A 14991-nucleotide genomic window follows, 5' to 3' on the forward strand; every position below is an offset into this window, starting at 1 on the left:
TCAACGCCCAGAACACACATACAAAGCCATGTGGGATAGTGAGCTTGTGATCCCAGGGCTAACTGGTCAACCACCACAGTCTCAGTAGCAAACTCTAGGTTCAGTGAGTGAGCCTGTCTTAATAGGTAAGGTGGAGAACCACTGGAGTCAACTTCTGGCCTCTATGCACACACACACACACACACACACACACACACACACACACACACTCTGAAATAAAGCTGATTATGTTACATTAGACATTTCTCACAAGTACCAATCAAATTAAAAATGTACTAACTATAAACAGTTTGATTTTCTCCCTTTGCTGTTTTGACCCTCGGATCAACTTGGCATCTTTCGTACTCTAACAGCACACATTTCATTGCACTCGGTGGAAGTCAAAGATGTTCCTGTGCTGCCCACCTCATCCCCAATGTGTTTGAAATGGACCACAAGCTGCCACCCGCTTGTCTCTGCTGCCGCGCGCGCGCGCATCACTCACCTCTCTCTCTCTGTTCCAGCCCTGCCAGCAGTGCATAGAATATGTGATAATTCCTCTCCCCAGGATTTTGCCTCACTACTCGGTTCTGTGGAGAGAAACCAAATTTCTATTATAAAAAAAAATGTTTTCACCATTTAATACAAAAACAATGTCTAAAAATTGTCATCATAGGAAAACTGTGAATTGCATCACAGTTACTTACTTTTTCTAATAAATCTTCATGTGAAAAGTAAGGCAAGTCAAGGAAGAAAACAGACATGGCAGGAGGTTAGTCTTGACTTTGGGTAACGGCTCCCGGTCCACTGACATTGCTGCCACTGGTGCCGAAGGACATCAAACAAAGCAAAGCCCCCCTCACCTAAATTCAGCTCCAATGACATAATGCCCGTGTAGGTGCCAAATGATAGGACCCGCTACAGCAAACAGCTAGTGCTTGGTGACTGCCGCAGGGTAGACATGGCTTGAATGTAGCCCCAAAGGCCCTACATAGAGTCCTTGGTCTATGCTATGAGGGTGGCAGAACCCTTACATGAGGTGGGGCCCAATGGGAGATGGCTAGGTCAAGGTTACTAAAGTTACATTAATGCTGATCTCATAGGCATGCCAGTTTCTTGAGAATAGTCAAGAATGGAGTCTAGCCATCCTGGTTCTCTCTTCCTCTTACCTCCTGTCATATGATCTCTCACACATGCTCCATGACACCATCCATCATGCTACAACGGAGCTAGGAAGGCTTGGACCAGAGTCTGAAAAAATGACTGACCTTGGACTTTCAGCCTCCCCAAACTGTGAGCTAAGATAAAGCTATCAAGAAGAAAAAAAAAGGGCAAAAAACCCCTCTTTTCTTTATCAAGTACCCATTTAGGCATTCCATCACAGCAACAGAAAACAGACTAATAAATGATGAATCTAGACTATAGGCATAATATGTGATATTTACATAGGAAAAATGGTTATTTATCTTTTAGAATAATCATTAAACAGGACAAATGCACAATTATTAAAACAAAAATGAGCCTGAACTAACGTTAACAAGTACTTCACACTCTTTTGGGGCCCTTACAACAAGTGAGCCAAGTGTCCACTGACTGATAGAGCCAAGTATGAGGACGAACATGAAACGAAACAGGATACAATCTACAATTCTTCCACCCTGGATATTTCCCTTCTGACAGATGTTCAGTTGCACAAACTTCCCAAAGCGACTGGAGTTGTTGTTGTATACTGTCTTCGCGTTGCCGAAAGCTTCCATGATGGGGCTGTGAACAGAGGAGGGACAGCAGGGCATTAACCAGGGCAAAGGCTCAAACTCACAAACTGCACACATCTGTGCAGCGGGGCCCAGCCTGACTCCGTTTATTTAAAGGGGAGCTGGCTTTTCTCCGGCTGAAATGGGCTTTCCTGAACATCCCCTTTTATGTGAAGAAGGAAGATGGTTGCACTTCAAGAGGAAGCCACATAGCTAAGGGGACCACGTGGCTCAGCTCTGCACAAATGAATGTGGTTGATACACACAGCCCAGGAGTTGCACAGACGAACCCATGCTCACATCTAGGAGCTGGAGAGCCCTCAATTCTGGACATTTCACTCATCGGCTGCACGGCCTGGAGATAATTTATTTTACACTCTGGATGAGCTCCAACTGTAAAACGGAGTCAGGATAGACTAAGTGTGTCACAGGAAGTTCTGCAAAGGACCAGAGAGTGTTTTAGGCTTTGTAGAGCATGTGGTCCCTGCTGAAACTCCTCAGCGTTGGCACCATCATTTAAAAGCAGCCCGAAACAACACGAGTGAGCAGGGCAGGGTCCCAAGAAAATTATTTACAAAGGAGGCTGCAGGAGGCAGATGAAGAAGTCTGAAAATGGATGGTGATGACTATTGCTCCTGAGCTGTATGTGAGAGGATGGTTAGAAATTAAAGGTATATGTATTTAACTGCAATGAAAAAAGAATGTGGGTGGAGAGTGTACACATGGTACCCCAGATCTTGAATATGCTAAGCAAGCATTCTACCACTGAGCTGTAAGCCCAATTAAATAAAAAGCTGCAGGAAACTGTATTAGGCTGCAGGTTGCTGACCCTGAGACAGCTTTCTGTATCTGGGATTCTGTAATGTCTCTACTAATTCTACCACCCTACCAGGCACAAATCAGATTCCAAGTTAGTTGTCTGTAGATGATACCCAGCCTTGCGGCCCTCTGTCAGGGTTCCAAGGATCATGGCTACCTACTGCTGATCTGTTCTGGGTGAGGCTGAGAAGATGCACTCTGCTCACATGGACAGCACCTTCCTCCTTATAAATGCTAAGCCCACTGCACGTGGCAACTGGGTTAGATGCACTGGAGTCCTTGCAGGCAGCTGGAGACTGACTGCTTCTCAAAACCTCGTGGTATCAGCCTGAATGGCCCAACTGGAAAGGAAGGTCCAGGAACTGCTTCCGCCAAAGCAGGTGTTGCTGAAGGTTCCACAAAGTGCTGGGTACATATTAAGACTGTTTACTTTTTGGGGGGAGGTGTCAGTGGTGGGGGCTGGGAAGTGAGAAAAAGGCTCACTAAGTCGTCTCTATGGAACTCTCTATGTAATTCAAGCTGGCCTCGAATTCACAGAGATCTGCCTGCCTCTGCCTCCCACGCTGGGATGAAAGGTTTGCAGCAGAGATCTCTTGAGGAATCCTAACAGGCAAGCCAGGAAGAGAAATAGACAGATGAATTTTAGCTACTCCATTCCAAGAGAAAAGCAAACCCTATCACTTGGAAGGAAGAAAACCAATGCGATACCTGCTTTGGAGGATGGCTTGCTCCACACAGGATGTCTTCTCCTGTAAGGACAGGTCCAAAGAATGCTGGCTGATGACGGACAGGAACTTGAGGATCAGCTTGGTGCTTTCTGTTTTCCCAGCTCCACTTTCACCACTGGAAGACAAACCGCACAGGTTTGGGTTTCTAAGGAAAGACAAGTGTTCTGGAAACAACTACACTCCTTAAAACAAATCCCCATTAACACCAGGGAGAGCAGAGATCAAAATCCCTGTTGCCAGGCCAGGAAGAAGGCTCAGTGGCTAAGGGCGCTTGTCACCGAGCCTGATGCCCTGACTTCACTCTCTGGCACACACAGAGAGAAAACAGACTCCCACAAGTTGTCCTCTGACCTCCACGTCTGCTGTAGCGTATGCATGCCCTCCGCTGACACTCGCATAATCAATGTTGTTAAAGAACTTGAGCCAAAGCTCTTTCTCCTGCAGGCCGGTCCACTTCCGGCCTCCCATATGCTGCTTCTTATGCTGGACTCGGAGCTAGATGGTGCCTTTCAAAGAAGGGAAGCTGTGCATGGGCAAGAATCTTGATTTTGTCTTGTTCCCAAGCACATCCCCAGCACTCCAACAACACCTGCTCACTGGGCTCCAGGAGGGTGGGTGTTAAATGATGGGCACAGTAGCAGTGCTTGCGTGGGAAACAGTGCAGGTGAACGAGCTCAAGAATGAAACCACCAGTGTCACGAAAGGATGAAACCCACACTACATGACTATCCTCCCAGAGATTCTGCAAAGGAAAGAGACAAGGGCTGAGTGCCTGAGTCAGATCTGAACACTAGGGTGTCTGATTCCAAAGTCCTGTGGATGTTGTGCATTAGCAACAGCTAAGGGAAAGTGAACAGAGCATTTCAGACAGAGGAGGCCAATGGGGGAATCAAAGGATGCCTCCCCCGTGCCTTAAGAGTCTGGCAAACACCCGCAGAGAAAACAGGAGGATTCTGGGTAAGATAATAATGGAGCAGGAGCACAGAAGCCAGACAAGGTGGTACTGGAAGATGCAACCTAGGGCTGGTGAGTGAGCTGGGTCCATTAAGGTCACCTTAAAGAGCAAAGCCCTTGAGAGAATACTCTGGAAGGGCTGAAGGGTCCCTTCAGCAAGATCGGCTACAGCCATCTCCAGGCTTAGCTGTTACCTAGCTTGTGGCTGCTCAGATCCCGTGCACATGGGACACAACTAGAGAGGGAACGGAAAAGCACGAAAGAGATCTGGAGGTGAGAGCCCCATCTAGTTTGGGTAAGTGTTCAGCGCGTACCGTGGGGGATGATCGAAGAAGCAAGAAGCGAAACTTCCAAGGAAAGCAGAAGCGAAGGGCAAGTAAGAAAGAGCATAGCCCGACAGAAGCCATCAGAGGCAGCAGGGTGGAAGTGCTTGGCGGAAGTTGGACAGGAGTCCCTGGGTCCATGTCCTGGGGCACCCTAAGGAGACAGGGACGCTACTGGGAACATGGTGAATGATTAAGCACATTTAATAAAAAGAAGAAATGACTCAAGTAATAAGACATTCCTGAAGTCAAGCTGGGTGTCTTGGGCACTCAGGGAACGTGTGTTGGTCCAGGCCCACCACAGGCACCTCATCCTCTTTGTAAGCATTAGGGTTGAGCATAGGAGATATCATGATTCCAGATTTTTAAAGAAGCATTATGGCAATGGGTCTGGGGGTCCTGGCATGGTCTCCACACAAAACAGAGACAGGGAGAAATGTGTTCTTCCTGCAGAGAACAAATACCCACAAAATCACACCTACTGTGAGATAAAAAAGCAAAACCCAAGGAAACCAGAAAGAAACCTACTTAGGGCAGCTGAGTCTAAGAACCTAGAAACTGTCCTGCTTAATGGTGCTTGAGATAATTAAGTGTGTGAGTCCAGGCAGTTTGGGCTGAGTTATCTTTCATCGGTATCGGGAATCACCTTGGTTCTGGGCGTAACAGCCGTCTTCGCACACCTGGCCCAGGCGCAGTCTATTGCTTAGTGTAAGGCTGGCACTGGAGTCGTTCAAGACTGAGTAGAGCACAGCCTATTGCTTAGTGTAAGGCTGGCACTGGAGTCGTTCAAGACTGAGTAGAGCACAGGCTAGGGGAGTAAGGTTCAAGGAAACAGCCAAATGACTCCCCACGTCTTAACAGGTACACACTGAACTGACAGGTACCGCTGATTGAATTTTAAAAACAAGGCGGAACTGAGGGTGCGGCTCATTGGATAGAATGCCCGCCTAGCACGAGGGTGTAGCTCATTGGACAGAGTGCCCGCCTAGCACGAGGGTGCAGCTCATTGGACAGAGTGCCTGCCTAGCATGCAGAAAGCCCTGAGTTACATTCCCAGCACCACATAATGCAGGTATGGTGGTGCATACCTACAATCCCAGCACTCACGAGGTAGAGGCAGGAGAATCAGAAGTTCAAAGTCATCTTTGCCAAGGCTGATGGCTACACAAGACCCTGACTAAAAACAAGCAAACAAAAGCCAAGAAAAACTCACGGGACAATTCCATGATTGAAATGGACGAGGTGCCTTAAACCCAAGTTTTCATCCTCTGACTCACAGAGGTAGAGGGCGAGTCCATGGGACTGGAAGGAGCATGCACAGGATCCCTGGCAGACCCAGCCTGGGGGTTCAGTCAGGGACAGAAGCTCAGGAATGACCTGGGTACCAGTGAGCTTACCAGCATGATGACCTAGGTGTTGCCAACAGTTTCCACATCTGTCAAAATTCATCAAACTGTATACTTAAGATTAGCACACTTGACTCAAAAACAAACAGACAGACAGACAGACAAATAGGCAAACAGAAACCTTCCAGAACAGAGTGGCTTCCAGACCTCAGTCTTGGGAGAGGGCAGCTGGAGAATCAGGCTGAGAAAGGTAGGAGGGGGAACATATTTTGGAGAGAAAATGATGAGCGTTCAGAACCTAACCCTGGAGGTACCCATGAGATACGGGGGTATGATACCTGAAGACTTGTAGAAGTTGCCAGGGTGGAACTGGGGGATTGGGGGACCAAGGGAACTCTGAGGGGAAAAAAGGGTGGAGGAGGGAAGACAGGAGAAATGGTAGGGTCAGAGAGGGAGAAATACCAGACAGACCGTGCTTCAAAAAAGAATGAGACAGCTTGAGGGGAAACCAGGGTGACTCAATTTAGCCACAGAACCAAATGTGCACCTCCTCCCTGCAACATGTAATGCACTAGAGATTCCTGAGTCATGATGCTGAATTATCCTAAAGGAGATGTCAGAGAACCAGGGTTGGGGAGGCTAAAAGATGCTGGACGCGATGTGCCCTGGAAAGCAACAGGGAAGCGAGCCAGACCCCTGCAGGGAGGGTACCGGCATGCACAGACTCTCCATGCAGGGGATGCCGGTCTGCTAGCAGGACACATTGGTGCTGGCGGTGTTCTAGGTCCATGTATGTGTTGACAGTCTCTGGTCCTTACATCTTATCTCTCTGCCCTCCCCTCTGTTTGCGTACTGAGACGCTCGGGCACTACTGAGCTGATCGCAGAACCCAAAATGGAATCTCTCGGGCCCTTTTGTAGCTGCTGACCAAGAATGCTACAAAACCACATGCATTCCAAAAACCACACAATTTTCACAAAACATAAATCAGATCAAATCTAATTTCTGTCATTTCCTAGTTGGTAGCCAACTAAAGAAGCGTCCTAGTGTCTAAAGGATGAAGTCCAAAGGTCTTAGCAAGCTAAACAAAGTCCTTACATGATGACTGCAGCAGGAAGCACCACTCTGTGGGAGCGGAGACTAAAGTTCAAATCTCCGCAGTCATTCGCTCACCAGGTCCAAGCCTCACTTTCTCCACAGAAAAGGTTCTCGGAGGCTTAGAAGGATAGGAGCTTTCTCCATGTAGTTCATTTTCCTAGATCTTCCACACCTATGCCCTTCATCTGTTTTTCAGTGTGAGTCACAACTTATTTCCTGTGCCATGCGGTTCTTTTCTGACCCAACACACAAACTTGGCTCAAGCACTCATCGAGACACACTTCAAGAAACAAAGGTGTGTCCATTGGAAGGTAAAATAAAAGCAGAGTCTAAGAGATTGGAGAGAGAGCTCAGCAGTTAGGAGCACTTGGTGCTCTAGCGAGGACCTTGGGTGGGTTCCCAACACTCATATCTGACAGCTCACACCAGCCTATAACTCCAGATACAGGGGAGCCAATGCTTTCTGGTATCCTTAGGCATGCATGTGGTGCATGTTAACTCATGCAGGTACAGCACACACATACGTGGTTTTTATCTTTATTTTTGGACAAGGTTTTCTCTGTGTAGCTTTGCGCCTTTCCTGGGACTCACTCTGTAGCCCAAGCTGGCCGCAAACTCACAGAGATCCGCCTGGCTCTGCCTCCCGAGTGCTGGGATTAAAGGTGTGTGCCACCACTGCCCAGCACACACACGTTTTTTTAAAAATTAATTTTTCAAAAATGTAGTTTAGGAGTAGAACAATCTTGAAATGCAGATCAGAGGTACAGACTGGAACTCTAAAGGCCTGGTGCTACCACAGCCAGCTGGGGATGTCAGTCAAGGCTGAACCACTAGACCCTGTCAGGTTCCAAACAGGCTCTTTTTCTATTTGCTTGATAATGTGGAGGGCTAAGAATCGAATATCCTCTGATTTTAATGTCAATAGCGTGAGAGACTATTGTGAGACTAGAAAGACACACTTCATCCACCAGGGGGCAGAGCAGGCCCAAGGAAACCAAACTGATGCCTATGTCCTGAAACTTAGCTTACAATTTCTAGTTCTCTTAATTCCCACACCTCCCCTAAAGAGGAGGAGAAGGAAGAGGAGCAGGAGGAAGAAGAGGAAGAGGAGGTGGAAGAGGAGCAGGAGGAAGTGAAAAAAAGGAGGAAGGAGAGGAGGAAGAGGAGCAGGAGGAAGAGGAGGAGGAAGAGAAAAAAGGAGGAGGAAGAAGAGGAGGAGGAAGAGGAGCAGGAGGAAGAGGAGGAGAAGAAGAGGAGCAGGAGGAAGAGAAAAAAAGAAGAAGGAGAAGGAGGAGGAAGGGGAAGAGAAGGAGGAGGAGGACGAGGAGGAGGAAGGGGAAGAGGAGGAGGAGGAAGGGGAGGAGGAGGAGGAGGAGAAGGAGGAGGAGGAGGAGGAGGAGGAGGAATTCCCTGCCTCTGCCTCCCACTGCTGGGATTGAAGGTGTGCATCCTGGGAACTTCCTGTTTGGTGCTCAATCCCCAGCCTGTGGATAAAAACACCGCTGTCTTCTGCTTTATCACACCTGCACGATGACTGCACTGATTTTCCCCAACTGCTCTGGTCTAGCAAGTGTTGTACCAGTCATGTTCTCATCCACCACTGTCCCCCAAAGTAACAAGGCAAGCACTTATCAGTACCAAGTATCTCAGCACCTAACTGTGAAGCACAATTTGATATTATGGTATGTTCTGCTTCCTGCTAATCTCATAACAGTATTCTCATACGCTAAAATGACTTCAAATTCTAAACGTTAAAATTTCTAGAGTAGGGTATGGTGGTGCACACTTTTAATCCCAGCACTCAGGAGGCAAGGGTGGGTGGATCTCTGTGAATCTGAGGACAGCCTGTCTACACAATGAGTTCCAGGACAGCCTGTCTTTAAAAAAAGGAGAGGGGCACTAGAAAGATGGCTTAGAGGTTAAGAGCCCTGGATGCTCTTCCAGAGGTCCTGAGTTCAGTTCCCAGCAACCACATGGTGGCTCACAACCACCTACAATGAGATCTGGTGCCCTCTTCTGGCCTCCAGGCATACATGCAGGCAGAACACTATACAAAATAAACAAATCTTTAAAAATAAAAAAAATCTAGAAAGTTACCTTAAAAATATCCACAATCAAGCTGCACTTTCTCTCTCTCTCTCTCTCTCTCTCTCTCTCTCTCTCTCTCTCTCTCTCTCTCTTTCTTTCTTCCCTTCTTTCTTTCTCTCTCTCCCCCTCTCTTCTTCCTTCTTTTTTTCCTTCTTCTCTTATTTATATTCTTATTTATTTATATTTTTTGAGGCAGAGTTTCTCTGGGTAACCCTAGCTGTCCTAGAACTTACTCTGTAGACCAAGTTGGCCTTGAACTCAGAGATCTGCCTGCCTCTGCCACCTAAGTGCCAGGATTAAAGGCGTGTGCCACCACCACCCAGCCAGTAGCACATTTCTAATCCTAGCCCTCAGTAGACTGAGATTCATGCATCCTGAGTCCAAGGTCAGCCTGGGCTACATGCATAGACCCTGACTTAAAAGGGCAAAACCCAAACTACAATCTCACATGGTACTTGTGTCACAAGTCATGCTATTCTTTAAAGCTATTTCTGTACAAAGTGGGTAGCTTCACTTTGCTTAACTTTGAATCAGCACGATCCCTGCTTGAATTACTGAATACCCTGACAGTTCTGTCCAAGTTACTTCTACAGTCTTGCACGTTAGTACTACACTGACGAAGAGAACAGAGTCCATCTCTCCACATGCTTTGGGGGAGGGGAAATTAGCTCAGTCATTCATGTGCATGTAATTTCCAGTTGTTCAAAAAGCAGGGAAACTTTCAACAAGTATAATGGGCAGATCTTGCAGTATGAAAACTGTGTGGCGCCTGCAATGGTCATTATAGAGTGCCCACATCAAAGCTTCCAAAAGGGTTCCATGCCTTCAAGCCTGGCACAATGAACAATACACCATAATCCTGTAAAAACACGTTAGCCATTATTTGATAGTATGAACACGTCTCAAATGTCTTCAGGCACACTCTCTATTCCCTTGCCTGGGGTCTGGGGAGGACCTCCACTGGAACCCCTCCCCTGACAGGAATAGTTTCTCTGATCTGGGGAGAGGAGATGGGATAGGGCATGCTCTGCTCAGTCCCAGATCCAACCTTCACATCTGGGAATTGATCTCCCATGGTGATGAAGTCCACCCATTACCTGGCTGCATCCATGACCAGGTGGTCTGTCTGTGTAACATGGGGCTACAGTTTTGGCCAGCTTGATTGGCTTGAAGTCTAAAAATGGCATACGGCTCTCCATCTGTCTCCTGTGTCTTACTTTCACGGAACTGGAAATCCCGGGGCTATCTACTGCCCTCCCCCAAACCCAAACTGTCCTTTCCACTTTCCTTCCTCTTGAAAGAATAGAATGGTTTTGTCACAAGCTGGGGCTAGAAAGCCATGTAAAACAGCTGTCAAAGTCATTCACAACAGCAGCTCCATGGACTGTCACTCCTCAGCAACAGTCATGTCCTATGAATGGACGCCTGGAGGGATAAATGAATGAAATGCTTTGATACTCCATGGAAACCTGAGCACATTCATCATATCTGTGTTGGACATCACCCAGGCCATGCTTATCCCCCCGGAACAGGCTCCCAGTACAAACAATAAGTTCTAATGGGATGCCACCAGGATGTATGCCGTGGGCCAATTTGTATTCGTTAACGATAAAATTTAAGAAAATTATAAAAAACGTACTCCAGTTCTTTTTAAAATGTGGTTCTTAGTGGGAAAGGTTTTCATGGTATGAGATCCCAGTACATTATTTTCCCAGTAAGTAAGAGCTGGATATGTTGGTTGACACACACATAAGGAATCCCAGCACTTGGGAGGACGGGGCAGAAGGAATGGCGTGAGTTGGAGACATGTGTGAGCGACACAGGAACATCCTGTCTCAGAGACAACCAACGACGTAAAGTTATACAAACAAAGAGATACACAAGTTAGACTCGGCTCAAGCAGGTATGTCACAGCTAACACAGAATTATTTTATATAAACATGTCCTTGTACCATCCTCTTAACACAGGCATGGCAGGCGCTCTTTCTCCACCTAACTCATAGGTAAACTTTAGGGCAGTGGTTCTCAATCTTCCTAATTCTGTGATCTTTAATACAGTCCCTCATGTTATGGTGACCCCAAACCATAATATTTGTGTTTTGTTTTGTTTGCTTGTTTTCGAGACAGGGTTTCTCTGTGTAGTTTTGGAGCCTGTCCTGGAACTCACTCTGTAGCCCAGGCTGGCCTTGAACTCACAGAGATCGGCCTGCCTCTGCCTCCTGAGTGCTGGGATTAAAGGTGTGTGCCACCACTGCCTGGCCATACAATTATTTTTGATGCTATTTCATAACTGTAACTTTGCTACTGTTACGAATTATGTTTTCTGAAGGTCTTAAATGACCCATATGAAAAGGTCAGGCATCCTAAAAGGGGTCACAACCTACAGGTTGAGAACCACTGGTTTGGGGGCATCACATTATAAAAAAAAATTTCTTAAAATCAGGACATTGTTATCTAGGGTGATTTCTGTCACAGTAGAGAAAAAGGCAGTCCTGTTCGAACATTCGAGCATCATGACTAGCATTCTAAAATACGTAAAATATTTTAAATATGAGCCAGCCATCTATCTTTAAATAAACAGACTGACGGTGCTTTATCCACGAAACAGCCTGAAGAATAATTCAAGAAAATTGGGAGGAAGGAAAAGAAAACGGGAATGTATAAATGATGATCGAACAAATGAATGAACGGAGGGCCTAGGTGGGGCAAAACCGCAAACCGGCACAGTCAGTCTGCGAGCTCCATGTGTCTTCCGAGTGTCCTCAGCAGGAGCCAGGTGGTCGGGGGGGGGGGGGGGGTCCTATCCCACCAGCGGCTCTTGCAGGTTTGTGCCGGGCTGGGGACCGTGGGCCTCCCCCTTACACCCACCTCTCCGCTCCTGGCTCACCTGATGAGGATGCACTGGTTGTCGTAGCGTTTCCACAGGCAGCGGTAGCACTCGTTGGCGATGGCGAAGATGTGCGGCGGGAGCTCGCCCAGATGGCACCTGCTGTACAGCTCCATGGTGGCGCGCTCGTACAGGCCGGCGATGGGCTGATAGGGGTTCACGGAGGCGATGATGGAGCCGATGTAGGTCTGCAAGCAGAGGAGAAGGACCGGGCAGCGTTACCGGGGGGCGGTGAGCCAGGCTCCGATTCGCACCTCGTCTGCTCTGCACTCTGCCCAGGGACCTGGACCGACCCAGGGAAATGATAGTCTCACAGGGCCTCGGTGCCCATGGCCCACGCCGTCCCTACACCCTAATCCTGTCACTGCGCAGGTGCGCCGAGCCGGTTCAGAGCAGGCTTTCTGGGAAAGGTTAACAGCGAGTGAGGATGGCGATGAGCCCAGACCAAATCCCCGTTCCCAGGTGACCTCCCCAGCCGCAATCCTTTCCTGGCACAAAGCCCAGTCAGTTCCGGTTCCCTTCCTCCACCAGTGGCTGTTATGAAACAGCAAGTGACAAAGGCAAAAAATAGAAAAACGGGCAGGGGGCGGGGTGGGGAGGGGGGACGGGTACTACTGGGTGTGGGGAAACCTGTGGAGGTCACCTGCTATGGACGCACGGCGCACAGCACTGGGGATGTCGAAATAACTATCCCAAGGGCAAACCCCATGTTAGGGGCTGTCAGTCACTTTTTAGGGGTTTTTCGAAATAAGTCTCTATGTAGTCCTGGCTGTCCTGGAACTTGTTCAGTAGACCAGGCTGGCCTCGAACCCAAGAGATCCGCCCGTCATTGCCTTCTGAGTGGTGGAATTAAAAGCATGGACCACTACACCTCGCTCTGCAGCCACAGGTTTCTAAGCATGATGAGGAGACTGTTTAGGAAATGCTACAATACCTCATGACGTGCCATCTAACTTGTTAGGAGCATCCGTGCCTGGGAGCATCACTTTTCTCAGCCAATATCTGGGCGGAAATTACTCAGCGCCCCCAGAGCAGTACAGCACAAGCTACTTACCACAGCTTAAAGCTATGGGCTCCCTCCACAAGGACTTCATCATTGGCATTTCTGCATCTAGGTTCCCCAGTTTTCCAGAGTCACACACAGCCAAGGCAGTAAGTCAACACACAAGGAAGCAGCATCCTGCAGACACCTCCTGCCTCCTAGGGAGCACACTTGCTGCGGCTTTACAAGGGCCCGTGTGTCCTTCTCCATTTCCCATGTGTTGAAGCACTGGCCCACAATACCTAAAAATAGCACTGCACTTGAAGACTGGGCCTTTAAAGGGTGACCAATTTAAACCCAGGCTCCTAGGGGGTATCTGAATCCAATTCTGCCTGGTGTCTTCATAAGAAATGGGCAGAGAGCCCAGGGATGCACACTTGGAAGCAGGCCAGTAGAAAAAGGCAGGAAGAACCAATCACACCTGCTGACCACTTTGTGCCTAGACCCCTGAGCTCCGGAACCATGAAGTATTTGTTGTGTTGTGGGGTTTTGTCATGGCAGCCCGGGCACGCCATACGCAGGCCTAACCCCTTCAGAATTCACAATGACTGTGGGAGACACGCAGCTCCACTACACATATTTTTCTTTTTCAGGTGAAGAAACTAGGGCATGAGGAGAAAATTCTGACAACAGCCACAGAGTCAGTATGTGGTAGAGGTGAGATCTGAATCCAGGCATCTAATGCTAGAACCTTCTGTTACCACATTCGTTAAAGTACAGCAGCCCTACAAGGTAGGGAGGCAGCAAAGGTAGACAGAAAGTCCAAACATTCTGAGAACATCTGTACCTCATTATAATAATTTGTAGTGATTTATATTCACGGTAACTGCCAAGAACACCAGGCAAAGTAATGTATGTTCAGAGCAACTTTTTAAACGTAAGAAAGTCTAGATTGGGGAAATAATCTGAACCAAAAAGAGATTAAAAACCTAAATGGCATTACCATGGTAATTGCACTCTTAGGTTTAGAACCAAAATGAATGGAAAGCAGATATTCAAACATTTGCACACCCATGTTGAAAGCAGCATTATTCACACAGCCAAAGGGTATGAAACCCAAATGCCCACCTTCAGATCAAAATGTGAGAAAGCTGTGGCACAGGCATACAACAGAAAATCTTTAGACACAGGAAAGGAACGCAGTGCTTATATAGAGGGTTTGAATGTATACCAGCTTAGGAACACCAGACACTTCCAGAACAGGCAAGGCCACAGAAAAAAGAGGATCGGGGTTGAAAAGACTGTGGGTGGTAATGGTTAATCAGTACCAGGTTTCCGTTTGGGGTGATATAGATGTTCGGGGACTAGATTAAAGTGTGGGCTGCTCAATATCCTAAATGCACCGTGTCTCACTGGTTCATAGACTTCACGTGACAAACTTTATGTTAAATAAAAGTTCACCTCAATCAGACAAATTAATGTTATTTCCTAAGTAAATGTGCAGGTCTTTGGAAATATAGATGCCCTAGAAAGTCCACTTCTCTTTGTCTCATCTCTGTAGGGAAAATTGAGCCAGAAAGAAAGACAGAAGCCACTCCTCCCGCTGTGGGAGGAGAAGGGTGACATCCAGGCATTCTGGTCCCTTTTCATGTGTTAGTCTCTGTGGAGGAGACACCCAAGGCTCGAATGCTTGGTTCTCACCTCCATTTTGTCCATCTGTCTCCTTTCTGCCCTTAGTGTTGTTTTTTAATGCTGTTAATCATCAATCAAAAGCATTCATTCTGTCACTGTGCGATACTTTTCCACTCACATCAACAGAGGTCAACGGTCAATGCCATCACTCTTTAGAAAGCCAAACATGCCAATGGAGGAGCCACTACATGCCATCAACAAAACGGCTTAGATGGGTACATGAGCTGGGACAGGTAGAATGATATAGCACAGGTACTGCATTCAGTAGATTTCCACATTTGATTCACTTAATTTGGTATACAACTGTATACCTATCATTAATGAGACTATTTGTTAAAATG

General features: G+C 47.5%; 1 protein-coding gene across 1 annotated transcript in view; it reads right to left on the reverse strand.

Moving 5' to 3' along the window:
• Myo10 (myosin X) overlaps nt 1–14991 on the reverse strand; it is a 214098-nt gene that overhangs the window by 89851 nt on the left and 109256 nt on the right. Inside the window, exons 4-8 of the mRNA XM_059276708.1 lie at nt 11977–12164; nt 3261–3395; nt 1619–1743; nt 687–700; nt 485–569 (exon numbers count right to left, since the gene is read on the reverse strand). Coding sequence (XP_059132691.1) covers nt 485–569; nt 687–700; nt 1619–1743; nt 3261–3395; nt 11977–12164 — 547 coding nt within the window. The remainder of the gene's footprint in view (nt 1–484; nt 570–686; nt 701–1618; nt 1744–3260; nt 3396–11976; nt 12165–14991) is intronic.

Source organism: Peromyscus eremicus, chromosome 11 (genome assembly GCF_949786415.1).
Source record: "Peromyscus eremicus chromosome 11, PerEre_H2_v1, whole genome shotgun sequence".
Classification (NCBI taxonomy): Eukaryota; Metazoa; Chordata; class Mammalia; order Rodentia; family Cricetidae; genus Peromyscus; species Peromyscus eremicus.